Genomic DNA, 26845 nt, shown 5'->3' on the forward strand with positions numbered 1-26845 from the left:
CTTAATGTGATTTTCCTTTTTTTTCCAACAATGAAATTGAATGGGAGCTATTACTGGAGATTTTCTGGTACTTTCAAGAAAGAGTGAGAGATCTTCTACACTTTCGTTTTGTAGCTGGATTTTTTTCCTGCCCATAACAAATGATCACCTGGTCAAGGTTTATAGCTTTAGTCCGGACCAACCAAAGGAAATAAAATTTTACAATATGGAACAACACTTGCAAATGTGCCATGGCTTACTAGCTTTATAGCTAGACTATTAATCAAGAGACCTAGTAATGTTCTGGGCACTTGAGTTCTGGAATTAAGAGTCTAAAGTTGACCATTACACCATCATCAGAAAGACCCAATTAGTAAATTTAGTGGGCTTTAAGGAAGGAAACCACTACCTTTACATAGTCTAAACAACGTGTGACTCAAGATCCATAGCAATAATGTCAACTCTGAAATGGCCTAGTAAACCATTCAGTCATATCGACTGCAAAGGGAAAAAAGGAATTAAATTGCCAAACCACCTAACATTGACTTCGGCACTGAAACTGGCAAGGACAAAAAAAAAGGCCTTGCAAAGTTCTCCTTACAAACATCTGGGACCTAGTGTCAAAATTGGCAGAGCTGTCTCACAGACTAATCAAGCAGCAGCCTGACATATTTATACTCTCAGAGTCATAATGTCCCATCATCATCATTGGAAATGTTCTGTCCCACTGGCAGAATAGACACAGCAGAGCTGGCAGCATAGTGGTACAATGAGGACCAAGTTGCCATGGGAGTCTCAACCTTGGTAACCAGATTCCAAGAAGTCTCATGGTATCAGGTCAAACGTGGGTAAAGAAACCTCCTGCTGATTAGGTTCCATCCTCCCTCAGCTAATGAATCAATATTCCATGTTGAGCCACACTTGGAGGAAGCACTGAGGGTGCCAAGGATGAAGAACGTACTCTGGGTGGGGAATCTCAAATGTTCACCATCAAGTATGGCGCTGCAGCAGCACCACTGATCAAGCTCGTACAGCAATAAAGGACACTGCTGCTCGGCTGGGTCTGCAGCAGGTAATGAAGAAACAAACAAAAGAGAAAAACATATTTGACCCCTTTTTCACCTATTTGCCTGCTGCAGATGTCTCTGTGCACATCAGTACCGGCAGAAGTAACCACTACACAGTGCTTACGGGGACAATGTCCTGCCTTCATTTTGGTAATATCTTATATCACATTATGTTGGGCTGAATGAGATAGATTTTGAACAGATCTAGCAATTTCAGACTGGGGTCCCCATCATCACACAGATACTGTATCCAGGCCAAGCTGTTCAAGTACAGCTACAACACTAGCATCAAGCTAACAACTTAGAAAATTGCTCGGGTTTGTCATGTAGACAAAATGCAGAACTAATCCAACACACCAAATTACTACCCCCTCAGTCTACTCATTTATCAGAAAAGGTGATGGAAGGTGTCATCAACAGCAATATCAAGCAACACCTGCTCAGCAATAATCTATTTATCCTGATCCTCATTACAACCTTGTGAAAAACATGTCCAAAATAGCTGAATCTCAGAGGTGAAATGAGAGTTACTGCACTTGCCATCAAGACTAGATTTGACAAAATATGGCATCAAGGAGCTCTAGCAAACCCAGAGTCAATTGGGATTGGAGTGAATTCTCCAGTGTTTGGAGTCATACCTGGTACATGGGAAGACAATTGAGGATGTTAGAGGCGAATTATTTCAGCTCCACGACATCTCTACAGGAGTCTTTTAGGATTCTATCCTAGACCCAGTCATCTTAGCTACTTCATCAACGACCTTCTCTCTATCATAAAGGTCAGAAGTATGGATGTTTGCTGACGATTGCATCATAGAACATAGAACATAGAAAAATACAGCGCACTACAGGCCCTTCGGCCCTCGATGTTGCGCCGACCGAAGCCTACCTAACCTACACAAGCCCAATAACCTCCATATGCTTGTCCAATATCCGCTTGAATGCCGATAAAGAGGGAGAGTCCACCACTGATACTGGCAGGGCATTCCATGAACTCACAACCCACTGAGTAAAGAATCTACCCCTAACATCTGCCCTATACCAACCTCCCCTTAATTTAAAGCTGTGTCCCCTAGTAACAGCTGACTCCATACGCGGAAAAAGGTTCTCACTGTCAACCCTATCTAAACCCCGAATCATCTTGTACACCTCTATCAAATCTCCCCTAAACCTTCTTTTCTCCAATGAGAACAGCCCCAAGTGCCTCAGCCTTTCCTCATACGATCTTCCTACCATGCCAGGCAACATCCTGGTAAACCTCCTCTGCACCCGTTCCAGTGCCTCCACATCCTTCCTATAGTCTGGCGACCAAAACTGTACACAATACTCCAGATAAGGCCGCACCAGAGTCTTATACAACTGCAACATGACCTCAGGACTCCGGAACTCAATTCCTCTACCAATAAAGCCCAGTACACCATATGCCTTCTTCAAAGCACTATTTACCTGGGTGGCAACTTTCAGCACCTTTCGCAACTCCTCAAATACTGAAGCAATCTATGCAGCAAGATTGCAGCTAAACCTGGATAACATCCAGGCTTGGACTATCAATTGTCAAATAACTTTTGCACCATACAAATGCTAGGCACTGACTATTTCACCATTGCTTTAACATTTAATGGCATTACCACCACTGAATCTGCCACTATCAACATCCTTGTGATTACCATTGATCACAATCTGAACTGGACTAGCCATTTAAATACAGTGGCTAGAAGAGCAGCTCAGAGGCTAAGAATACTGCAGCAAGTAACTCACTTCTTGATTTCCCAAAACTGCCCACCATCCACTAGGTACAAGTCAAGGGTATGATGGAATGCTCCAAGCTGCCTGGATAGCTGCTGCTCCAGTGACATTCAAGAAGCTTAAAAAAAGAAGTTGCCGTAGTCTTTCTAGACTATAGGGTGCTTTCTTATTAAAGAGAAGACGATGGTGGTTTAACCCAAGTCACCATTCTCAGGTGACATGAGAAGTTGAGAAGCAGTATGTGTAATGTCTTGAAGATACACACAGAAATTCAAAGATTGCTAGCCAGCAACTTTCAAAACCACAACCACTACCATCTAAAAAGATAAGGAAGGCAGATACATGGGAAGACCAACACCTGCAAGTTCTCCTTCAAGCCACTCTGACTTGGAAATATACATTGTTCCTTCAGTATCCTGGAATTCTCCCCACATCAGCATTGAGGGTCTACCTGCAGTGGCTCAAGAAGGCAACTCACCACCACAGGACAACTAGGGAGGAGCAATAAACGCAGGCCCAGCCAGCAACACCCATGTACCATGAGTGAATATTTTTAAAAAAGTTATTATCACTGTGTCATCTATCGTTGAGAATCTTAAAATGGCTTTGTTCCAATATTTATTATGAGAAGATCCAAGATAAAAAGAAAGGAGATACCATTCTCTCTACCTCCTGAACACCAATTCCCCGAGCCACCAAATCAGTCTTCCTCTCTCAACTTCTATGCTTCAGCATTTTCAGGATCCTCAATCCCCGAAGCTTCCTTCCAACCTACCACGATCAGCCATCCACCTGACCAGCAGTTCACAGCTTTAGTGAAATTGAGATATCTTTGTCTAAATTTCATAACAGTGAAAGAGAAACCCTTTGCTCAATGCAAACTTGTGAAAGCATCCAATCTGAGCAACATAGTGGATTCTTTGCCACTATGCATATTGAATAAGAAGACCTCCACTGCACAAATCATTTTTCACTTGTTTTCACACACTTACTTGTTTGTGTTGTGAACATTGAAAGCTGTCCCTAAATGGTAAATTACAAACATCCATGATTTCAAAATACAGTTTCGACCTGCTCTAAATTTGAACTGGGAGGGTGTTTGATTTTTCAGGGTGTCTGGTTGTATAGGTTTTCACTGCACAAGATTTGTTTTTTAAACACCTACCTTCCAGAGACTCTATGCCAGTAGCTTGAGCGAGAAGATTTTCATGCCTTGCAACAACCTGCAAAAACAAAGAGTGTTCCAAAACGGAGACAGACCACCAAATCAAATCATCCTCCCCACCTCTATATTTGCAACACAGTCAAATTAAAATACTCAATAACCTTTAAAGATTTACCCCAATGATTTCTAATCAGACTTCTTAAATAACTGGTACCAGAGATTTTGAAAATAACCAATATCAGACACCAGGTTTATACCTTAAATAAAGATATAACAATTTAACAATAATACAGTAACTTCAGAGTCAAGTTAAACTACAAAGTAATGAAATTAATGTCTGTGGTTTAAACCCAATCTTGTGATTCTAGCCTTCCCCACCCATCCCCCCACAGTTAAAGGATAAGTCAAAAGGGGAAATATAAAGATGTAACAGTCTTTGAACTTTCAGTAAGTTTATAACAAGAGGTCAACCCAGGAACAATGAAATCTGTGATAGCCAAAATCCTTCTAACTTAAATGCAGTTCAAAATCCAGATCAAACTTTGGTTATCTCTCTATGTGCTCCAGTTAACATTCAATACTTGCCATCTGTTTTCAAATAATGCCTATCTGAAGTTGAAGTGTCTATACAGCACTTTTAACAAGAATCAACCTGCAATTAAACTTCCAGGCCTGGCCCCTGACAAATGTCAGTTTGTCTGTTCTCTTTTCTTTTTTAAAAAAAAGTGTTGCTACTGACAGTCCAAAGGTTTCAGCTGTCAGTTCCAAACCAAAAATAATTTTAACAAATAATACTTAGCAAGGGTTCTAATATGGTTCCACCTTCAAAAATATGAAATATCATTTCAAAAATAAAATGGTTTTAAGATAAGATAGTAACGCTTGAATGACAAAAAAAATTCACAAGCATTCATTTTTCTTCCCACCAGAAATTTTAATCACTATTGAACTTATTTGGTTATGTTCTTAACTTTACAATTCATTTTACATTCAGGATAAATCATCAATTAGGAAGCATAAGAAATAGGAGGAGGAGGCTATCTGACCCATCAAGCCTGGTCTGCCATTCAATAACATCATGGCTGATCTTTTTATGGACACAGCTCTACTTACCCACCCTCATAACTCTTAATTCTGCCTTCAAAAATCTTTCAACAAGTTCGCCTCAACTGTTTCATTGGGCAAGGAATTCCACAGATTCACAATCCTTTGGGTGGAAAAGTTCCTCTTCAACTCAGTCTAAATCTGCTCCCTCTTATTATGAAGCTATATATCCCAGTTCTGGTTTCACCTACTAGTGGAAACAATGTCTTTGCTTATATCTGATCTATTCCTTTCATAATTTTATATGTTTCTATAACAGACCCTCATTCTTCTAAATTCTAATGAGTATAGTCCCAATCTCTCCTCATAAGCCAACCCTCTCAACTCCGGAATCAATCTAGTGAACCTCTTCTACATCCCCTACAATGCCAATACACTCCTTCCCAAGTAAGGAGACTAAAACTATTCACAGTACAGTTTGGTGTGGCCTCACCAGCACCCTATAAGCTGCAGCATAACCTAATTTTAAACTCTGTCCCTCTAGCATTGAAGGACAATATTCTATTTGCTTTAATTACCCACTGCACCTGCAAACCAACATTTTGTGATATGTGCACAAGAACACCCAGGTCCTTCTGCATAGTAGCATATTGCAATTTTTCACTATTTAAATAATAGCCCATTTTGCTGTTATTCTTGCTAGAATAGATTACCTCACATTTATCAACATTGTACTCCATCTACCAGAACCTTAGCCACTCACTCAACCTATCTAAATCCCTCTGCAGACTTGTCAGTGTCCTCTGCACACTGTGCTCCACCATTCATTTTAGTGTCATCTGCCAACTTTGACACACTATACTTGGTCCCCAAATCAAAATCATTTATGTAAATTGTAAACAATTGCGGTACCACCAGAAAAACACCCATTTACCACCATTTTATGCTTACTGTTAGTTAACCAATCTTCTGTCCATGCTAACACATTACCCAAAATGTTTTGCCTCTTAAAACACTCAGATACAGCAGTCACATAATAACAAGATGGTTTTTTCTTACCTGTATATGAAGTTCTTTATCAAGTTGACTAATTCCTTGGGCAAGTTTTGCTAATTGTTCAACTATAACTGCTTGATGAATGGATTGCGCAGTATAGGTTTTCACATCAAAATCGTCTTTCAAGAAATCTGTATAGCATTCTGAAAAAGGTTAAATATTGTATAAATATTTCACTAAAATAATTAAATCAAAAATAAAATGATATTACAACACAAGGGCAACAAAATTATTTGGACCAGAGTACTAGTACAGATTAGCATATACAGATTGCGAACACACAGTTCTGCCCTTATTGCAGTTTGATTCTTTTGATAACTTCACATTATTTTAGTTAATATTATACACTGTTAATTCGATCTTTCCTACCTACAAATTGCCACATAAACCAGAAGAGCAGAGACAAATTGTGGAAATACAGTAGAATATAGACATAGACAAATAGGCTCACTGTATTCTTCGAGGAGAAAGTGAGGACTGCAGATGCTGGAGATCAGAGCTGAAATGTGTGTGTCACTGTATTCTTCCCAAAGTGTTCACTTTTCTTCAGTACATAAAAAAATTATCTTTTTACAGTGTTTTTCTAATTCTTGAAGCTTTCATAGATCTAGCATGATAATGAAACAATGAGTCAAACTCCAAAATCCAACATCTGAGTCGTCATTCACTATAGGGCAGCATGGTCGCTCAGTGGTTAGTACTGTTGCCTCAAAGCACTAGAGACCTGCGTTTGATTCGACACTTGAGCAACTATCTGTGCAGAGTTTCCACATTTTCCCCATGTCTGCATGGGTTTCCTACGGGTGCTCCAGTTTCCTCCTACAGTCCAAAGATATGCAGGTTAGGTGGATTGGCAAGACTAAATTGCCCAGCATCCAGGCTCTTTGGACCAGCCATGGGAAAGGCATAGTAACAGGAATAGGGTAGGGGTTAGGTCTGGGTGGGCTGCTCTTAGGAGGGTCAGTGTGGACTCAATGGAATGAACAGCCTGCTTCCACACTGCAAGGATTTTATCGTCAATAGATTAGTCAGTCCCATCGATTCTCCTTTTTGCAACTTTTTGCAAATGTTCTACTTGGCTCTCGGAACATGGGTTGTTTAGATGTGCTCTGGGTAGAAGCAAGAAGAACTCCCATGATCCATCTCTCCAAAAGACCTTGTCAACATTGGTTAGAAATCCCAGCAGTGAAACACCAAATAAAAGCAAACATGGAAAAGTATTTGCAAACATTTCCAACGTTTATGATTAGTACTATTAACAAACGTAATGATTTAGCAGAATTCTTTTTTTTAAAAAAAGTGTATTTAAAATTTGTAAATGTTCCCATCCGCTTGGTGAATTGAAATGATTTCTAGGATAACTCAATCTAGAACGTCAGGTGAGTTGTAGTTATTTGAAGCAATGGCCATTTCTTATAAACAATGATATTATGGGCGTAGATTAAATGCAATACTTCTCACCAGAAATGATACTCAAAATAAAAAGGGGACATTTCCATCATACGTGGATTCCTTCGGGATCATAGCAAACTGCAATAAGGATTGATCTGATGCCATATAATTAGTTACACTCTTCATCTGTTCTGTCCAGAAATTCGTAATGCATGATTATACCACTTACTTCGTAAAGTATGGTCACATAAATAATGACTTTAAAGCGTCGGGGCTTGACATAGAAGCAAAATGGAGTCCAAAATGGGGAAAAAAAACGAAGGCTCACACTTTGATGGGTTGGCAACTTACCAACATTCACCAGCCCCATGACAATCTGTTTTAAAAACTCAGACTGACCACCCTTACCATCCAGAAACAGCTCCTTGACCGACTCCTGTACGGAACAACTACCACTCCCCTCCATGTTGGCAGAGCCTGACAAACGCACGCGCATACGGCCCACTAACCTGCCGCGAGCAAAGGGTTAACCGTTTTTTTTATTTCCCCTGTGGCAGGGACAGGGGCGGAAACGATCGGCAGCCAATCACCGGTGGGTTTGCCGCACCAGACGCCAATCATTGGTGCGCCTGCGGCAGCGGTAGCCAATCACTCACGGGTTCGCTGCACCGACAGCCAACCATCGGGGTTCAAGTGGGCTCGAGCCATTCACAGGGATCTCTGGGAGAATCCACAGCCAATCAGCTGTGACTGAGGCTCCAGGCTTGGAGAGAGCCGCCAGCGCGTTCCTGTGAGTGCAGTGAGGGTCAGAGGTCAGATGTAAGAGGTGAGAACTGCATCTGTGGATCCAGGCCTCCAAACGTAGATTCCACTCATAAGTAGCTGATGGTTTAATTCCCCGTCACTCAAGTCCTTTAAGTCAGTCACAGCCCATTCGGTTGTGAATAATTTCCATGAACGTGCCAGATGAGTTTTTACGTGTCTCCTGGATCCTGGCAACGAAGATGCCTGGTCGATTTGTTCCAGCCTGGTCACGTCGTGAAGATTTGTGCACCTATGGTGCGATATTCAAAGTGAGTGGTACAACTGTCTTTCGGCAACAGTGTTTCATCATTCGTTACAAATCTTTGTTTGCTTAAACAACTCAAGGATGTTTCTGCCATTATTGTTTAGGTTGGCATTTCGATCACTTGTCAGAAAGTATGACTGTGAACTGTGTTTTACCCCAATGATCGTTGCGTCTGCCTTCCTGAGATCTGGCAAGGCTAGAGATAGTGAATTCACAACAAGTTGTGGTAATGTATATCTTTGGATTGCAACTTTATTACGTATGATCAATGTTCTAACAAGCCAATCAGTACTCTGGCTTTTCAAAAATAGGGTTTCTCTCCAGTTCTAGTTTGCTGAATCTGCCTTTTGATCAAGGGGGCTAGTTATTTGATTTTCACGACTCGATATAATGTAGTATGTATCTTAAAATTATTTATAAAGGAGTCAGATATATTTACAGGGTTTAAAGTTATTTTTTCTCATTAACATTATGCACTTAGTTTAATTGTACCAAAACAATTTGTGCAACTCAGCAGATCTGGCAGAATCTGTGAAGACAAAGCAGAACATTTCCTGTCCAGTGACCTTTCAGAACCCACTGAAAGCTTAACAAGGGTCACTGGACCCGAACCATTAATTCTGCTTTGCCTTCACAGATGCTGCCAGACCTGTTGAGTTTCTCTGGCGAATTCTGTTTTGTTTCAGATTTCCAGCACCCACAGTTCTCTGCTCTATTTAAGTTTGATTTCACATTGTGCATGAAAATAGGACTTGAACTATAGCTGCAGATGTTTACTGAAGCTTCAACTTCACACACACCATTAACTACATTTTCTAACATGCTGCAATCAATCTGCATTACTTATAATGCAAATATCATCTCTATTTGGAGTGTTCAGTTTATAATTTATTACTTTAGAACACCATGTTGTCGGGGGTGCCATCTCTTCGATGAGATAGCGAGACAGTGGCTGAATTTAGTGTCACTATTTACGGAAGAGCAAGGCCGTTCATCTAGTATGCTGGCTGATATTTATCACTCAATTAACATGCCATCTCTGCTCACTTATGCCATCTCAAATCTATACCTCTTTAATGTGGAGACTTGTTCTATTAGAGGAGTTCCTCTCGAAATGTTGATAATCCAACATGGTGCAACAGGTTGAATCAAATTATATCTCCAAATAGTCAGCAGATGAAGAGTCCTCAATGTTTATCAGTATTTGGAACACAATTTAATTACATTCTTAGTACTGAAGATTGCTGGTTCAGCTGCCAAATCAAAGGAGATAGAAACAACTTAAACACAACAAAAATAGTTTAAAGAAAACTCTCTAATGACATGTCACACACTTTATTTTGACAGTTGACCGTCCTCTGGTTGTGCAGTTTGCTGCCAATCGATCACAGGATCTAGCTGATGCTGCCTGTATAGTTTCTCCATTTGCAGATGGTGTTGACTTGAATTGTGGTTGTCCACAAAGGTAAGATAAACTTAAGAATAGTGATTCTGCTTCTGTAAATGCTGCAAGTTATGTTGTTTACTAATTGTAATAACAGAAGTTAACCATCCAGCTCAGGTCTATTTGAAATATAGAAGAAGGACTTTTTGCATTTATGTGATGCTTTTTATGACCAGTACCTTGGTGCTTTACAGCCCATTAAATACTTCTGGAATATAGTCACTGTTGCTCAGCAAACTACCACAAACAGTATACTACAATGAGTCAAAAATTTGTTTATGTGATATTTATTGAGATATAAATATTGGTGAGTAACCTGGGAATAACTACTCTGCTCTTCACAATACTGGCATAAGATTTTTTGTGCCCCATCTGAGTGTGTAGATACTGTCTTTGTTTGACACCTCCTCCAAAAAACAGCATCTGCAACAGTGTAGTGCTCACTCTGTACTGCACTGGAGTGTCAAACTTGATTTTTGTGCTTAAATCCCCAAGTGGGACTTGAACAGAACTTTGATGCAGTGCTAGCAACTGAGCCACAGCTGACATTGTTCCTCTATTCAGTAAGATTATGACTGATCTATGACCAGCCTCCATTTACCCAACTTTTCCATATGTCCCTTAAACCATTGAGGAACAAAATTACATCAATTTCTGATTTAATTGAGCATCTACTGCTACTTATGAAAAAGAGTTAAAACTTTTACTACTACTTTTTCCGAATTTCTCTATTAAAAGGTTTGGCCCTAATTTTTAGACAGTTAACACAGTGCTAGATTTCCCAACCAGCAGAAATCCTTTTTTTTTCTTCCCATCTTATTTGCTTTCTTTTATATCTTGAAATTTTGATCAAATCACCCTTTAACCTTCTAAATTTCAGAGAACGCACCCTAACTTCAACGTTTCACTGTAAAATGATATGGAGATGCTGGTGTTGGACTGGGGTGGACAAAGTTAAAAATCTCACAACACCAGGTTAGAGTCCAACAGGTTTATTTGGAATTACATGATTTCAGAGCGCTGCTTCCTTCAGGTAGCTAGTGAGGCAGGTTCATGGGACACAGAATTTATAGTAAAAGATCAAAGTGTCATACACAACACTATTCTCTCTTTCTCTCTCTCTCTCTCTCTCTCTCTCTCTCTCTCTATATCGCTCTCATACACACACACACTCTCTTAGACACTCACACAGGCCCTCTCTCCTACACATGCCAGCATAAAAGTGTGCGCGCGCGCACACATTCTCTCTCTCCCTCACACGCATGTACAGACACATATATAAGTCTGTGGGGTGAATTTGCATTTGCAGATTTGTATTTGCAGATACATTCTATTTTGTTTACAAAGCACAAATCTATAGGCAGTCAGTCCATGTGACATTTCCTACTTTGGAAATAGAACCAGTCTAACTCAAGGTTGGAACACCGACAGACTCTAACCTCACACCCTTAATGCATTGTCTGAGCTGTGATGTCACCTTTTTTAAATAAAACCTGAAGTTTTCTCGGGAATGTGACTTGGAAGAAGTTCTGGGATTTACATATTAATGGATCAAAACCTGCAACCCATTCTAAATGATTGAAGATTAACAGCAATCTAGGTTTGTTCAATATATCGCATTAGTAGGTATGACACTTTGATCTTTTACTATAAATTCTGTGACCTATGATCCTGCCCCATTAACTACCTGACAAAATAGCAGCATTCCAAAAGCTTGTACTTTTAAATAAACCTGTTGCACTGTAACCTGACGTTGTGATTAATCACTATAATACAACCCTTAGAGACCAGGCACTGCTTTCTCTACAAAGTCAAGACATCCTTCCCTGATGTAGTGCCCAGATCTTCTCAGTATTCTAACCAGAGCTTTGTACAACTGAGTCATAACTTCATTATTCATCATTGTCTTGTCTTCGAATTGAAAAAGCCAATGTTCTACCAGCATATTTGTTTTAAACCATCACACATATATGAATTAAGAATGTAAGCAAGCCATTCAATTCTGTTCTGAATTCCTCGTTCCCAATTAGCTTCGATATCCATTACCTGACAAGAATCGTGTCTAACTCTGCCTTAAACCTATTCAATGACATTGCCTCTAATACCTTCTAAGGCAAAGAGTTCTAAAGTTGTGTAACCCTCAGAGGAAAAAAAAACTCCCTTCACTTTTGTCCTAAAAGACCAAACACTCATTTCAAAACAATGACCATTTACTCTTGATTCATGGATAAGAGTAAACATCCTTTCCACGTCCAATTTGTCAACACTGATCGAGGTTTTATAAACTTCAGTCCTATCATCCCTTGCTCTTCTAAACCTCAGTGAAAACAAACCCAGCTATCTAATCTTTCCTCAAAAAGCAACACCTTCATTCTAGGTATTAATCTAGTAAACCTCCACTGAACATCACCAAAGCATTTAGATGCTTAAATTAGGAGACCAACACTGCACAAGGTATCTCATCAATGTCCTGTATAACTTCAACATGACATCCTTACTTTTATGATCAATAAAAACAGAAAGTGCTGGAGAGAGAGAGAGAAACAAACTCAACATTTCGAGTCCAATATGACTGTTCTTCAGAACCCTTAAAAAAATTGGTACTGCTGTTTTAGGGTTTTGTATTGCCTTTTCACTTTGCTTCCTATTGTATTTAAATACAATTTCAGTTCTGTAGATTACAAACGTGTGAAATCTACTGCTTTGCTTTAATGTATGTCTATAATATGTAGGAGCAGAAGTATGCCATTCAGCTCACTGCGTCCATTCTGTTATTCAGTGAAATAATGGCTGATATGATTACCTGCAACTTTACTTTCCTCCCTTTTCTCCATAGCTGTTGATCCCCTTATTAATTAAAAACTGTGTATTTCAACCTTGAATATACTTAAGTGGTAGTGATAGTAAAGAATTCCAGATTTGCCACCCTCTGGGAGGAAAAGAATTCTCTTTGACTCTGTTTTAAATGGTGACTTCGTACTCTGAGATTTTGCCCTGGGGTCCGAGATTCTCCAACAGGAGGAAACAATTTCTTTGCATCCACCCTGCAAAGCCCCTTAAGAATCTTATGTTTCAGTTATGTCTCCTCTCATTCTCCTAAACTCTAATTCATACAAGCTCACCTATTCAACCACTTCTAAGAAAATCCCTCTATACCTGGGATCCATCTAATAAGCCTTCTCTCAATCGCCTTCAATATTAGTGTATCTTTCTTAGGGTAAGGGGACCAGATCTTATTCACAACATTCCAGCTGTGGTCTGACCAGTGTCTTGTATAGTTTTAGCAAGATTATTTTTATATTTCATTACCTTTGAAATAAAGGCCAACATTCCATTTGCCTTCCATATTACCAGCTGACCCTGGATGCTAGCATGTTGAGTTTTTTTTAAATTAATTCACGGGATGTGGGCAGCAGTGGTTGTAGGTCAGCATTAATTGTCCAGTGTCAAGATTAGAGTTGTGCTGGAAAAGCACAGCAGGTCAGGCAGCATCCAAGGAGCAGGAAAAGCCCTTCATCAGGAAGGTTTCGGGCAAAAGCCTATAATATGTAGGAGCAGAAGTACGCCATTCAGCTCACTGCGTCCATTCTGTTATTCAGTAAAATAATGGCTGATATGATAACCTGCACCTTTACTTTCCTCCCTTTTAATTGTCCTCCCTCGACAATTAATCAGGAATTAATTGTCGAGTGGACAGTTAAATGTCAACACGTTACTGTGCATCTAGAGTCACTTTTAAGCTAGACCAGGTAAGGATGACAGCTTTATTCCCTAAATGACATCAGTGAACCAGGTGGAGATTTCTGACAATCAACAGTAGTTTCATGGTTATCATAAGACTCTTGATTCTAGATTTACAATGAATTCAAATTGCACCATCTACCGTGGCAGGATTTAGACTTAGATCCCCAGAACACTATCTGGTCTCTAGGTAAATGGTCTAATGATAATACCAGTAGACCATTGCCTAATGCATTAGGACCCCTAAATCTCTCTGTGTGGCAACTTCTTGTAGTCTTTTCCCATTTGATAAGTATTCAACTCTTGTATTTTTTCAGCTAAAGTGAAAAACCTCATATTTTCCCTCATTCTATCCCATGTACTGTTGCATTTGAGAGAAAGATGTGTCTCATAAATTGTCTATCAACTTTTCAGCCATTTTGTATGTCATTGATATTGCAGTATGTGTAACATGCATTTAAATGTTCTTACAGGTGGGCAATGGCAGAAGGATATGGTGCCTGCCTAATAAATAAACCAGAATTGGTTCAGGACATGGTGCGTCAGGTCAGGAATCAAGTAGAATATCCTAATTTTTCAGTCTCAATTAAGATAAGGTAAATACAGTAGAATATTGCATTTATAATTACATGATAACTTTACACAAATGTGCACATTGAACTGGGACAGCTCTTGTACGACTAGGATTAGCCAAGAGGCCTTGGAGTGCAGATTCATAGCTCCTTCAGAATGGAATCGAAGATAGATAGGATAGTGAAGACGGTGTTTGGTATTCTTACCTTTATTGGTCAGTGCATTGAATATAGGTGTTGGGAGTTGTTGCAGCTGTACAGGACATTGGTTAGGCCACTTTTGGAACATTACATGCAATTCTAGTCTCCCTCCTACGGGAAAGATATTGTGAAACTTGAAACGGTTCAGAAAAGACTTGTGAGGATGTTGCCAGGATTGGAGGGTTTGAGTTATAGGAAGAGGCTGAGTAGGCTGGGGCTATTTTCCCTAGAGCATCAGAGGCTGAGGGGTGACCTTTATAGAAGTTTATAAAATCATGAAGGGCATAGATAAGGCGAACAGCCAAAGTCTTTTCCCCAGGGTAGCAGAGTCCAAAACTAGAGGCCATGTGTTTAAGGTGAGAGGAGAAAGATTTAAAAGGAACCTAAGGGGCATCTTTTTCACACAGCGGGTGGTGCATGTATGGAATGAACTGTAAGAGGAAGTGGCAGAGGCTGATACAATTACAACATTTAAGAGGCATTGAAACGGGTGTATGAATATGAAGGTTTTAGAGGGATATGGGCCAAATGCTGGCAAATGGGCATAGATTAGTTTAAGATATTTGGACGAGTTGGACTGAAGGATCTGTTTCCATGCTGTACAGCTCTATGGTTCTATGACTATGCACATGGAGCCTTATGATGCAATGGACCTTCACACTGCAACTACCAAACAGTTATGGTTGACCACTCTTGCTCTTTCTGTCCACCACAGACATAGTGGAGGATTCATAGTGGATAATCAACTCATTTGGCTGCATTATCGTACACTGTCCTTGGCCATCAGGACCTGAGCTGAGATTTGAATCCAATGCTACTGGCCTGGAGGTATAAGACCATCTTCCTTTAGCACACTTAAAAGAGAGTTTCAAGATATCGTTGAGCATTTTCTTTGTTATTCCTTGGAAAATTAACCATTTGGGAGTTGACAAAACAGCACTTGGTGTGGGCAACAGTTCTCAGCCATTGAGACACCATTTAGTGTTTTGAAGTTGGATTTCTGAGGTGTTCTGCCTGAAGACTTGAGGAGCTGGCCTCTAGCGAGACACTGACGTGTTTACATGATTTTCTATTTGAATCTAGAGGATGTGGAAGAGTCTTTCTAAAATTTAGCAGTATGTGGATGACAACTACTTTTTACAAACAATGGCAATATATGTTTGACAGTGTGCAAAGCTGAACTAGCAAAGGTGATATGCATTTGGATCTCCTCGTTAATGGTGACCTTTTTAGAGAGATGGCTGCTTAGGTGTGGGCTATAGTCAGTATATTCCAGAGCCTCTCCTTAAAATTATATGGGTGGTGGAATGTTTGACTGAGCAGGTGAGGATGATTTATGTGTCTTGATTAGGCAACGTTCAAGGACAGGCAAAGTTACTTAATGCGGAATTGAGATTGAGAGTGGCATTCACATCTGGTGTACAGTGCACAATAACATGTCAATTACCTGCAAAGTTTATACCATATATATCTATGGTAGTCAGTTTTGACACAGAAGCAACTAAAGCTAAAGAGTTCTTCATCTCAACAATATTGAATATTGGCATCAGGAGTGATTTTTGAGGTGAATGGTCTCTGTTAACTAGACTGTGGGGGCTATGACATAACCTTATTTGACCCCAATCCAGATTTTGGTGGAATCTGTTTCACCTTTCCTCTCAGGACAATTGTAGTCATTTCATCACGAAGGAGTTGCATGACTGAAGTTTTTTTTTGAAGATCCAAATCTTTGGAACACAATCCACAGTGGTTTGCTGGATCAAATGCTTTGGCCAAGTTGTTGAATGCAATGAAGAAGTCCTGATCTTGTTTTTGACATTGTTGTTGGATTTTGTTGCCAGAGAAGTCCATGTTGGAGCTTCTGGAATGTCTAAAGCCACACGCTATCTCTGGGAGGATTGTCTCAGCCACAGGAAGTAGGGATTCAGGAATATGCATATCAGAATTTTCCCTTCTATGGACAAAAGGGAACTACCTCAATAGTTCTCACATTTGATTTATTTCCTTTCATATAAATGGTTGTTGTTACTGCATATCTGAAGTTGAGGATGGGAAGGAAGAGGGAGACAGTTCTGTTTCCTCTCAGCCTGTAGAATGAGTATATAAGTGCTGGACGTGAGGAAGAGTCTGCCAGCTTTGAAAACTAAAAATGGCATACATTAGGGTCACAAGTTTGTTGTTTTTCATCAATTTAATTACTTATTGCAACTCCCCAATCAATGATGATTCACCTATGCTTTCCACCACTGGATACTGCAAGATAGTGTGGAGTGTCTGGTGCTATTGTGGATTCACAGTTGTTGAAACTGTTTTTCCAAGCATCGGCGGATGGTATTGTAATCCTTAAGAAGAGGAAAACCATCTTGTGAGTAATTGGAATTTTGTCAAATTGCCCTTCATCTGTAGATGGCTTAAAAAAAACCTATATATCATGATATCCTATAGTGTTGGATATTTCAAGATTTCTCTTCTCCTTTGACTTCCAGATTTGTCTTTGAGCTGTTAGAATGCTGCCTAATTTGCAACTTTTGGTTGTTCTGCCAGACAATGAAGGCTGCTCGCTTTTAATCTTGGAGGTCACATATTTCAACATCATTTTTCTTGAACAAGTGCTGGTAATGCCGATGCTCGACCTGGATGGTCTGGGCAAGGAATGTACTGTAATTAACTTTATTTGATCCCACTGGTAGATGTGTGGACGTTTTCCAGATTGGTCATGAGCTGACTTGGAATTTCTCTTTGGGCAGACTCCTTTAAGGCTGTAAAATGAATCTTCTTCTTGGACTTTTAGAACTTGAGGGATAGATGTTCATCAATGATTAAATGAAACAATTGTTTGTCAAATAGGCATGAGTACCCCATATCTGACTATTACTGTTTAAATAATTGTTCTGAAATTATTTAATCTAATATCCGATTCGGTTAATTCCAGGTTTAAATTCAATAATTTGTTTTCATTGCAGAATACACAAAGATCTAGCAAGAACTGTTGATCTATGTCGAAAAGTTGAAGCAACTGGAATCTCTTGGATCACTGTTCATGGCAGAACAACAGAGGAACGACATCAACCAGTGCACTATGATACAATCAAAATTATTAAGGAAAATTTAAATATACCAGTAGTAGCAAATGGAGACATAAGGAGCCATAAAGATATTGATTATGTGCATGAGTTGACAGGAATTGATGGTAAGGAGCCCTGTGAAGAAAATATGGTAACTCCAAAATTTTTAAAGATTTAATAATTATCTCATAAGTTCTGCTTGAAGAGAACAACTTCTATTGACAGGCTGTTTATAATCCTTTGTAAATAGTACAACAGTCATTTAAAAATGAATTAAATTTAACTAATTTGGTGGCAATTCTAAGAAAAGTCACATTTGACTCAGAACATTAACTATGTTACTTTATCCAGCCAGATTCTGCCAGGTTCACTGAGCTTTTCCAGCGTAGAAGTAAGTGTCAGAAGTAATCCCTCTTTAAATACTTGGTACTGGAACTAGTGCTTTTTACCTTTAATCTGCTCCACTGAAAAAGCAGCAGTGGTAATTGAATTTTGATGTTCTCAACCTATCTTACAGTAACTGTTAGCCATTGTCCCAAAACAATTACGTTTGTAACTTTTTTCTCAGTTTTGTTTCACTCCATCTCTCATGTAAGCATAAACTTCTTGCTTCAACATATTTCCAAAGTTACAAGTTTTCCCTAGCAGTATAACCATCAATATGTTAATACTGGGGGTAGTGTTTTCAGGCAAAGTCAATCACTTTTTCTACTAACACCCATATGTTGTACTTGCAACCAATAAGTAACATTGAATAGCAGTAAGGAATGGGAATCTTTGTTCTTCCCTCCACTTCTTGCTAAACCAGTAACTTTGTGGCAAATGTAATGTTCCTAACGCTACTCAACTGAGATTAGCTAACTGTCCTCACGGTGGGAATTGAACCAAAAGTTTCTTAGCCATGTATGACTCTACTGCTTAAAACTGAACTCACTGAGCCAAATGCAAAAGACTTTAACATGTTTTTGACAAAATTATCAATATATTCGCCTTATCCCTATCATCTACTTGTTGTAAGTTAGTTCATTTTTCACTTAAACATTTCTGTTCAAGCATGTTCTCTTTAAATGAAAATTCACAATGTTTAAAAAAAAACTTTTATTTAATACTGTATAAACAAAGGGCAAAAAATAAGGCTTATTTTGTTACTCAGTTCCTTCATGTAATAAGTTTTACTCAGAAGGAGTGAAGGAATTGTGATATTGTTTCAAGTCAGGATGATATGCGCCTTGGAAAGGAACTTGCAGGTAGTGGTGCTGCCGTGCATGTATTGCCCTTGACTTTCTAGGTGGTAAGGTTATGAAATTGGAAGGTGCTATCAAATCATCCTTGGTGTGTTTCTGCAGAGCATCATGTGCAGTAAAATCTCAAAGATAAATAGCAGGGATCTTGCCCACATATTTCGGATAGCCAGAGTTTCGGCATAGCTGAGCAAGCCCTACGTTACTGAAATTGCCTACAAACATGCTCTGAAAAACATGAAACTACATTTTGCAGCAAATGCAAAAAAAACTTTGTTTTCAGCTTCTGACGACCTGACCTTGGATGTTAAAACAAATTACAAAATGTTAAGAGTTAAATCTGAAAAACTTAGTCTTTTTTGCAGATTTCAGATGAGTACAGTATAGTCTGCCATGTCATCACTTAGGTAGTCAAACTTGTTTTCAGTGTTTTTATGCTGCAGTGTGAAATCCTGGAGTGTCTAGATGGCTTTTGTGGCTTCAAGCTGGGGGAATGGACAGATGAGCAGGCAGGCACTCACAAACTCTTTGAAGATTTCAGACAGCATTTTTAACTTTCTCTCAGATTTTGCAGGGTTTGAGCATCGTTTCACAGATGTCTCAATGTCAAATGATGGTTTGTCCATGATTCTGCACTCTCACTCAGCATAACTCCACTTCAGTTGGTTGGCATTGTCAAATAACAAGCATGCTTGAGTTCAGTTCATCCAGAGTTACCATTCTGAACCTTTTATTGGATTTCCTATTCTGCTGGCAGGAATTGCTGACAATGTTGCCATAACCAGAGTTTAAGTTTTTATCTTAATTTGATTCATTGCAATTTTACGGCAGATGGTACAGCTGCCAGTGTGCTGAGCTGTAGGGCCCCTCAATAAAAGAAAATATGGTACCCAACCCCATAATATATAATTTCCCAACTTCCATAACCACTGCACTTCCCCACCTCCACTGCCGACAAGTACAATAACAAAATGGGTTCTAGAAGACCAAGAAAGTAACAGATATTTTAAATGTGTTTTGATTGTTAGTTCTAGAAAGTTAAATTATGACAACTTAGCCACAATTGTAGAATCTCAGATCGTTATGAGGTTCTGGGTTAGTTCGCATTAAAAGCTTGAGTGGGAAATTGGAAAACTGACCAAGAGGAATCACTGTCCAGATCATGCAACACAATTATCAATTAACAATGTCTGTGGATCATATTATTCTTACCCTTTCGACTGAGGACACCATTGTTAATTTGTCAGTTTTGTTTTCAAAAATACGCTTGCATGTCTTTCATTTTTGTTTGCTTTTAAATTGTTTCCCTTTGTTTACTGTATTCAGGTGTAATGGCTGCACGAGGCCTTTTAGCAAATCCTGCTATGTTTGCAGGATATGAAGAAACTCCTTTGCAGTGTGTTCGGGACTGGATTGACATTGCTTTGGAACACGGAACACCATACACTTGTTTCCATCACCATTTGATGTACATGTTAGAAAGAATAACTTCGAAGCAAGAGAAGAAAATCTTTAATGCATTGTCAAGTATGTCAGCTGTTCTAGATTATCTCTCTGACAATTATGGTTTATGAGATTATAAAAAATCTTATGCAATGTCTGCTCAAAGGCACATTTTAAAAGATGTTAAAGGATTTCAAAGAAAATCAAGTTGCTATAACATCTGATAAGCAAACCTTTAGCAGGAAGCAAGTTTTGATGACGTTTTGACCTAAAACTTTGACTGCCCATGATAACAAAGAAGTTACTGTCTTCAAATGTGCTATTACGGTATAGTTCAAATCACCTAGGGTTGTAAGGTGGCAGTTTGCCTTCTTAATAGTTTTAATATCAACAATCTCTTAAGTAAAATTGAGGAATTCAGTCAAGACATTTTAAAGTCAAATCCACAGATTTTTTTAAATAAAATTTTGTATTTTACTGTTAGTTTTAATTATGCAAAAATAAATCCAGCTCTCCTGGCTCACAGATAGGGACACTTCCACTGCACCACAAGAATCCTTTCACTGCATCTTTAATGTTGTTGATGGGTTTCTCGCTATGCAATGGCAAGTTACTAAATAAAAGGATTTTAGCTTGTTAAATGCCTTATTCATTGCTAACACGCTTTGTTAATATTCAGCTTCCCATCTTATCAAACATCCAAACAAGATTGACATCAAGAAATCTTGATGTGGAATTCTGAGCAGGTGCCTGGTGACTTTGCTCATTACTTGTGCAGAGGACCTCCATTGATGGACACTGACTCTAACATTATGGGATCTGGCCACATGTACTCCATTACGCATATGACATGTGCACCTTGGGGCACAGCAGCAACTATGATTGTAATGCTGTATGAAGAACATTGTCCCCTTAGCAACAGACGCCCAGTTCAGGGACTGGAACCTGAGTCCCACTTGTGCACCACCTTATCCAGCAAGACTCCAGGTCCCCTGCCCACAAATTGGCCGTTAAAGATGTTGCAGGTGAAAGAGTTGGTGGATATCTGTTGAGTAGCTATTTCCAGGAATGGCACATGGTAAGATGGGGTTAGAATTGCACACAAGGGATGCCATAAGAGTAGGATGAGTCAGTAATGAGGCAAATTTGATAAAATACAATAAGAAATCTCATGGTGACAATCTCTCCAAAAAACTCAATGCAGCTCAGCCAAAAATTGTACAATTCAGATTTTTTTTTGTTCTTCCATTTTATGAAAAATCTTGTGTATTCCTCCCTGCAACTTTCTGTGTATAGTCATAATTGATCAAGATATGGAAAGTCGATCGTATGTTTAAAATATTGCCTAAGTATTCAGGTGTTTTAGTATTACTGTATATTTTATTTCTTTATAGCTAAGACTGTACACTTTGAAATCATTTTTATCTAAGTTGCTAAAATACACCACTGACCCAGCTTTTCTGATCAGCATGAACATCTGCTTCACAGATTAACTAAATATCTAAAATGGCTACCTCCATTCATGAATCAATGGAATACAAATTCATTCTGTTGAATAGGGAGAAGTCTGTACATAAAATCTGTTCCAAAGGTCTTGAACTATTTCACACCATGAATATAATGCAATGGATTAACTGCCATGTATAAGCCTGGAAAGGTCCAATTACTCCAGCAGAGCTTCACACTCAATCACATGTTATGTTGTATAAAGATAGAAGGTAGTTAACCTTAGATTTGTATTAAATTTGAAAAAAAAAATTCAGTACTCAGTCATTTAATGTAGATTGAAATGCCAGACATTTTGCAGAAGAAAATAATGAGTAAACCTTTGATGTACATTATCATTGTCAATGTCACATGCACTTCTGTGGCTCTCCAAGTGTAAGGGACTGAGGAGCAGAATACATTTTGGAGTGTTTGTTTTGTGTTGGCAGGAGGTAATTACATTTGTTAAAATGCAATTTAATTGTATTACCATATTTTAAATTAAGGGAGACCTCGTGGTATTATTGCTGAGCTATTAATGAAGAGATTTAGGTTATATTCTAGGGACCCGGGTTCAAATCCTACCATGGAAATCTGGAATTAGAAGACTAATGATGGCCATGAAACTGTTGTTGATTGTTAGGAAAAACCCATCTGGTTCACTAATATCCTTTTAAGGATGGAAATCTGCCATCCTTACCCAGTCTGGTCTACATGTGACCAGACCCACAGCAGTGTGGTTGATTCTTAGCTCCTCTGGCCAGCAACCTGGCCCACATCTTGTGAATGAGTATAAAAATTATTTTAAAAATGAATATAGTATTTCAACTAAAGAATTTTAGAGGAAGTATTTTCTTTTACTTGTAACCTTTTTTTTAAATCTTTTAACCGTTGGTCAGAATTTTCATTGTGTATGATTATGTACATAGACAATCAGGTTTTTTTTGCAATTATAATGGAAAATTTGTGCTAGCTTTAAATGTTTGTGATTGCTTCACAGTAAGAGCTTCAGATTGTTTTCTGTTTATGATTGAAACAAAATTCCAGTTAAGTACAGATGAAAATAACGGGTCCAATTTTATTCACCTATCAGCAGTATTGGAACAATAAGACAAGTTTTTGAAAACAAATTGTGCAATTTAACCTTCATAATATCACATTTTATTATTGCAAAGAAATATTACAACCTGTGTATTGAATAGGAAGTAATGAATACCCAGTAACTCAATTTTAATTCACCTTCCCACTTTCATTCTAACCTCTCTGTACCAAGTAACCTTCGATGTTCTGTAAAGCTTATTATAATCCCTAGTCACAACATCACATATTTCAATTGAGCACATTACGTCCTTGTTAATTGACTATGACTTCAATAATTTTAAACCATAGTACAGCTTATTTTTGATTAGATAGCAGGTACCATTTACAGCTCTTATTGATCTGCCTTTGGTTCCTTCAATTGTTCCATTACCATTTCTTTACTGTGCGTCATTATTCCATTTGTCTTTTAATCATTCGTGCCTTCCACCTATCAAGGACCATTCCTTCTGGTTTTTTTTTACCTTCCTTACTCCCCACTTTCTTTCCCTGAACTCTGTACTTAATTAAAACCTATTACATTTCTAACTTTGCCAGGTTTCTTGGAAATTCAAAGACCTGAAACACTGAGCACTGTTGATGATAAAAACATTGATTCCACCTATAGATGCTGTCTCATCTGAGCTCTTCTGGCATTTCATGTTTTTTTCATATATCAGATTTCAGCATCAGTGGTGCTTGCTGTTGTTTTGCCCAATATGAGGTCATTGGGGCACGATGGAGAGGACTTTGCTCTGTATCTGATTGTTATTAGTCATCTATTGCATAATTTAATAAAACACCATTTCAGTCAACTTCATATGAATATTTATTTTTTTAGGATGATGCACCTCTGAACTTTACTGAAGTAGAAGAGTGAAATAATTTGTAATTGTTTTGCTACACATTTTGTATATTAACTTTGTTCATTATGTTTTATGAAATTGTGATATTTTTCTACTTTCCAAGCCTTTTCCCAAAGTTCAGAATAACGTAAAGAAATCCATGTCTTCGGAACTAAGTGATGTCATAAATTAGATACTACCTTTTCAAATCTAGCTTGTAATCCAAACTAACAAGATAATACTTCCTCTGTCAGCTGGCTGTAGAAATTAAAATAGATCAATTTCACCGGTCTAAATCCAGTTTCTAATGGGAATGAGCAATGTATTACTGTCACTGTCTCCAGTTGTGCAAAGGATGGTTGGTGTGAAAAATGGGGGACAAAATACCTCACTGGTACAATGGAGTGTGGGTTCTTCTGAGGTCATTGGGGCACAATGGAGAGGACTTTGCTCTGTATCTAATTGTTATGCTTAACTTGTTGGTACATAATAGGAGAAAGTGAGGACTGCAGATGCTGGAGATCAGAGTCAGGAAGTGTGGCGCTGGAAAAGCACAGGAGGTCAGGCAGCATCTGAGAAGTAGGAAAATCGACTTTTCGGGCATAAGCCCTTCATCAGGGATTATTGGTACACAATGCTGATACTGATCGCCTGAATTGGAAGATGTTCCATTCCCCAGTATTCACATGCACAAAAACATCCTTTTGAATATTTGAAGAGTCACCAGAGTTGCATCTTTAACCCTGCTTTCATTCCACAGATGCTGTCAGACATGCTGAGTTTCTCCAGCAATTTGTTTTTGTCTCCAGTATCTGCAGTTGTTTTTTTTTAAATATTACTGTTCTTGACTAAGCATTGATATTCCAAAGAAGATATTAACATTGATCTCAATGAAGAACGAACTACATTTTATAAAAAGGTCGACTGTGTACAGGTTGATTTATATATCCAAACCTGAAATTGTTGTTACCTATTATTAATGATTCTTTAGAATAACTGGGCACTTGTTCTAGTGGGAAATACCACTGCTTACACAATTGTACAAAATAGGAGATTGGCTGTGATAGTTGGGTAATTATTCAAGTGAACTATAAATACAGATCCAAAAGAACCATGTAGTTAACCTACTGTATGTTATAATGTAAAAATTATTGTGCTTTAAGCTGCCACAATTCAGAAGCTTGTATTACCTGTAAAAAGTTTGAAGCTTTCTGTCTCAATTACAATTTTGTGGATACTTTTATATATTGTAACTTGTCATAAATTATTGCAATAATTATATATTTCATCATTTGAAATTTGGAATAAAATTTTAATACAAATGTTCATTTAATACAAATGTTCAGTTTGTGCAACAAACATTAATTAGCACTCTTGACTTTCTTCTGTTGATAGCATTTCACTTCAATATTAAAAGAGCTGAATTCCAGAGGTGAGGTGAGAGTAACTATCCTTGAGAGCAAGGTGGCATTTAACCCAGGGTGAATTAAGGAATCCTAGAAATATTGAAGTTGATGGAAATAAAGTAAATATCCTTCATTGTTTGGAGTAATACTTTGCCCAGAGAAAGATGACAGTAGTTGTTGGATACCAATGAACACACCATTATTTTCCTCAGAAATCCCTCAGAGCAGAGTCATAAGCCCAAACATCTTTAAACTTTAGATACGTAGAATGTGAAAGCTGACCATTTGGCCCACCGAAGAGCGACCTACCCCTCCAGCCTATCTCCGTAACCCTGCATTTTACCAAGGCTAATCCCCCAAGCCTACATGTAGATGGACACTCTGGGCAGTTTAGCAGAGCTGATCCACCTAACCTGTACATAGAGTCATACAGATAACACAGAAACAGACCCTTTGGTCTAACTCGTCCAAAGCAACCAGATATCCTAAATAAAATTAGTTCCATTTGCCAGCATTTGCCCATATCACTCTAAACCCTTCCTATTCATACACTCATCCAGATACTTTTTAAATGCTGTAACTGTACTGGCCTCCACCATTTCCTCTGGCAGCTCATTCCAGACACACATCATCCTCTGCGTGAAAAAGTTGCCCCTTAGGTCCCTTTTTATATGTTTCTCCTCTCACCCTAAACTTGGAGTTCTGGACTCCACCATTCTGGGGAAAAGACCTTGTCTATTTACCGTATCCAAGCCATTCATGATTTTATAAACCTCTATAAGGTCACGCCTCAGCCTCCAATGCTCCAGAGAAAATAGCCCCAGTTAATTCAGCCTCACCCCATAGCTCAAATCCTTCAAATGCAGCAACATTCTTGTAAATGTTTTCTGAACTCTTTCAAGTTTCACAACATCGTTCCTATAGCAGGAAGACCAAAATTGCTCACATTATTCCAATCATGGCCTAACCAATGTCTTGTATAGCCACAACATAACCTCCCAACTCCTATCCTCAATGCACTGACCAATAAAGACAAACATACCAAATGTTTTCTTCACAATTCTATCTACCTGCAACTCAACTTTTGAAGAACTAAGAATCTGCACTCCAAGGTCTCTTTGTTCAGTAACAATCCCCAGGACCCTATAATTAAGTGTCCTAAATCCTGCCCTGATTTGCCTTTCCAAAAGGCAGCACCTCACATTTACCTGAATTAAACTCCATCTGCCACTCCTCAGCCCATTGGCCCATCTGACCAAGATCCCATTGTACTCTTGAGGTAACCTTCTTCGCTGTCCACTACACGTACAATTTTGGTGTCATCTGCAACTTACTAACCATATCTACATTCACATCCAAATCATTTCCATAAGTGATGAAAAGCACTGGACCCAGCACCGATCCTAGCATTACACTGCTGGTAACAGGCTTCCAACCTGAAAAGCATTCCTCCACTACCTGTATTCCACCTTTGAGCCAGTTCTGTATCTAAATAGCTAGTTCTCCCTCCATTCCATGTGATCTAACTTTGCAAGCCAGTCTACCATGAGGAACATTGTTGAATGCCTTACTGAAGTCCATTTAGATCATGTCCAGCCTCGTTGTTACTTACTCAAAATACTCCATCAAGTTCATGAGACACTATTTCCCATGCACCAAACCATGTTGGTTGTACTTAATCAGTCCTTGCCTTTCCAAATACATATAAATCCTGTCCATCAGGATTCTCCCCAACAACTTGCCCTCCACAGATGTCAGGCTCACCAGTCTGAAAGTTCCCTGGCTCTTCCCTACCACCTTTCTTAAAT

At 38.7% G+C, this 26845-nt stretch overlaps 2 protein-coding genes across 5 annotated transcripts in view; one reads left to right on the forward strand and one right to left on the reverse strand.

Annotated features, from left to right (window-relative positions):
• cog5 (component of oligomeric golgi complex 5) overlaps positions 1 to 26845 on the reverse strand; it is a 229610-nt gene that overhangs the window by 120303 nt on the left and 82462 nt on the right. Inside the window, exons 1-3 of one of the 3 annotated variants that reach the window (XM_072562514.1) lie at positions 7857 to 7954; positions 6060 to 6199; positions 3957 to 4014 (exon numbers count right to left, since the gene is read on the reverse strand). In XM_072562514.1, the coding sequence (XP_072418615.1) occupies positions 3957 to 4014; positions 6060 to 6199; positions 7857 to 7944 (286 nt within the window). In that variant the 5' untranslated portion in view covers positions 7945 to 7954. Of the gene's footprint in view, positions 1 to 3956; positions 4015 to 6059; positions 6200 to 6507; positions 6640 to 7856; positions 7955 to 26845 lie in introns of those variants that run through there. The other 2 variants (XM_072562515.1, XM_072562513.1) reach the window with 2 other exon arrangements.
• dus4l (dihydrouridine synthase 4-like (S. cerevisiae)) lies at positions 8197 to 24897 on the forward strand. Of its 2 annotated transcripts, XM_072562527.1 has the most exons (7): positions 8197 to 8521; positions 8622 to 8743; positions 9865 to 9982; positions 14176 to 14298; positions 17439 to 17665; positions 20108 to 20308; positions 23628 to 24897. In XM_072562527.1, exons 1-7 carry the CDS (start codon positions 8415 to 8417, stop codon positions 23630 to 23632), a joined length of 903 nt encoding a protein of 300 aa, XP_072418628.1. In that variant the 5' UTR covers positions 8197 to 8414; the 3' UTR covers positions 23633 to 24897. The 2 variants fall into 2 exon arrangements, with proteins under 2 accessions (XP_072418628.1, XP_072418627.1); XM_072562526.1 differs by lacking the exon at positions 23628 to 24897 and having other exon boundaries at positions 20108 to 23601.

Source organism: Chiloscyllium punctatum, chromosome 44 (assembly GCF_047496795.1).
Source record: "Chiloscyllium punctatum isolate Juve2018m chromosome 44, sChiPun1.3, whole genome shotgun sequence".
Lineage (NCBI taxonomy): Eukaryota > Metazoa > Chordata > Chondrichthyes > Orectolobiformes > Hemiscylliidae > Chiloscyllium > Chiloscyllium punctatum.

Excerpts from the sequence above, each read along its gene's own strand:
- dus4l (XM_072562526.1), top strand. The coding sequence starts at position 8,415 with ATGAGTTTTTACGTGTCTCCTGGATCCTGGCAACGAAGATGCCTGGTC. Across the intron at positions 8,522-8,621 it reads CCTATGGTGCGATATTCAAA|GTTGGCATTTCGATCACTTG; the intron begins GTGAGTGGTACA and ends ATTATTGTTTAG. Across the intron at positions 14,299-17,438 it reads TCAGTCTCAATTAAGATAAG|AATACACAAAGATCTAGCAA; the intron begins GTAAATACAGTA and ends TTTTCATTGCAG.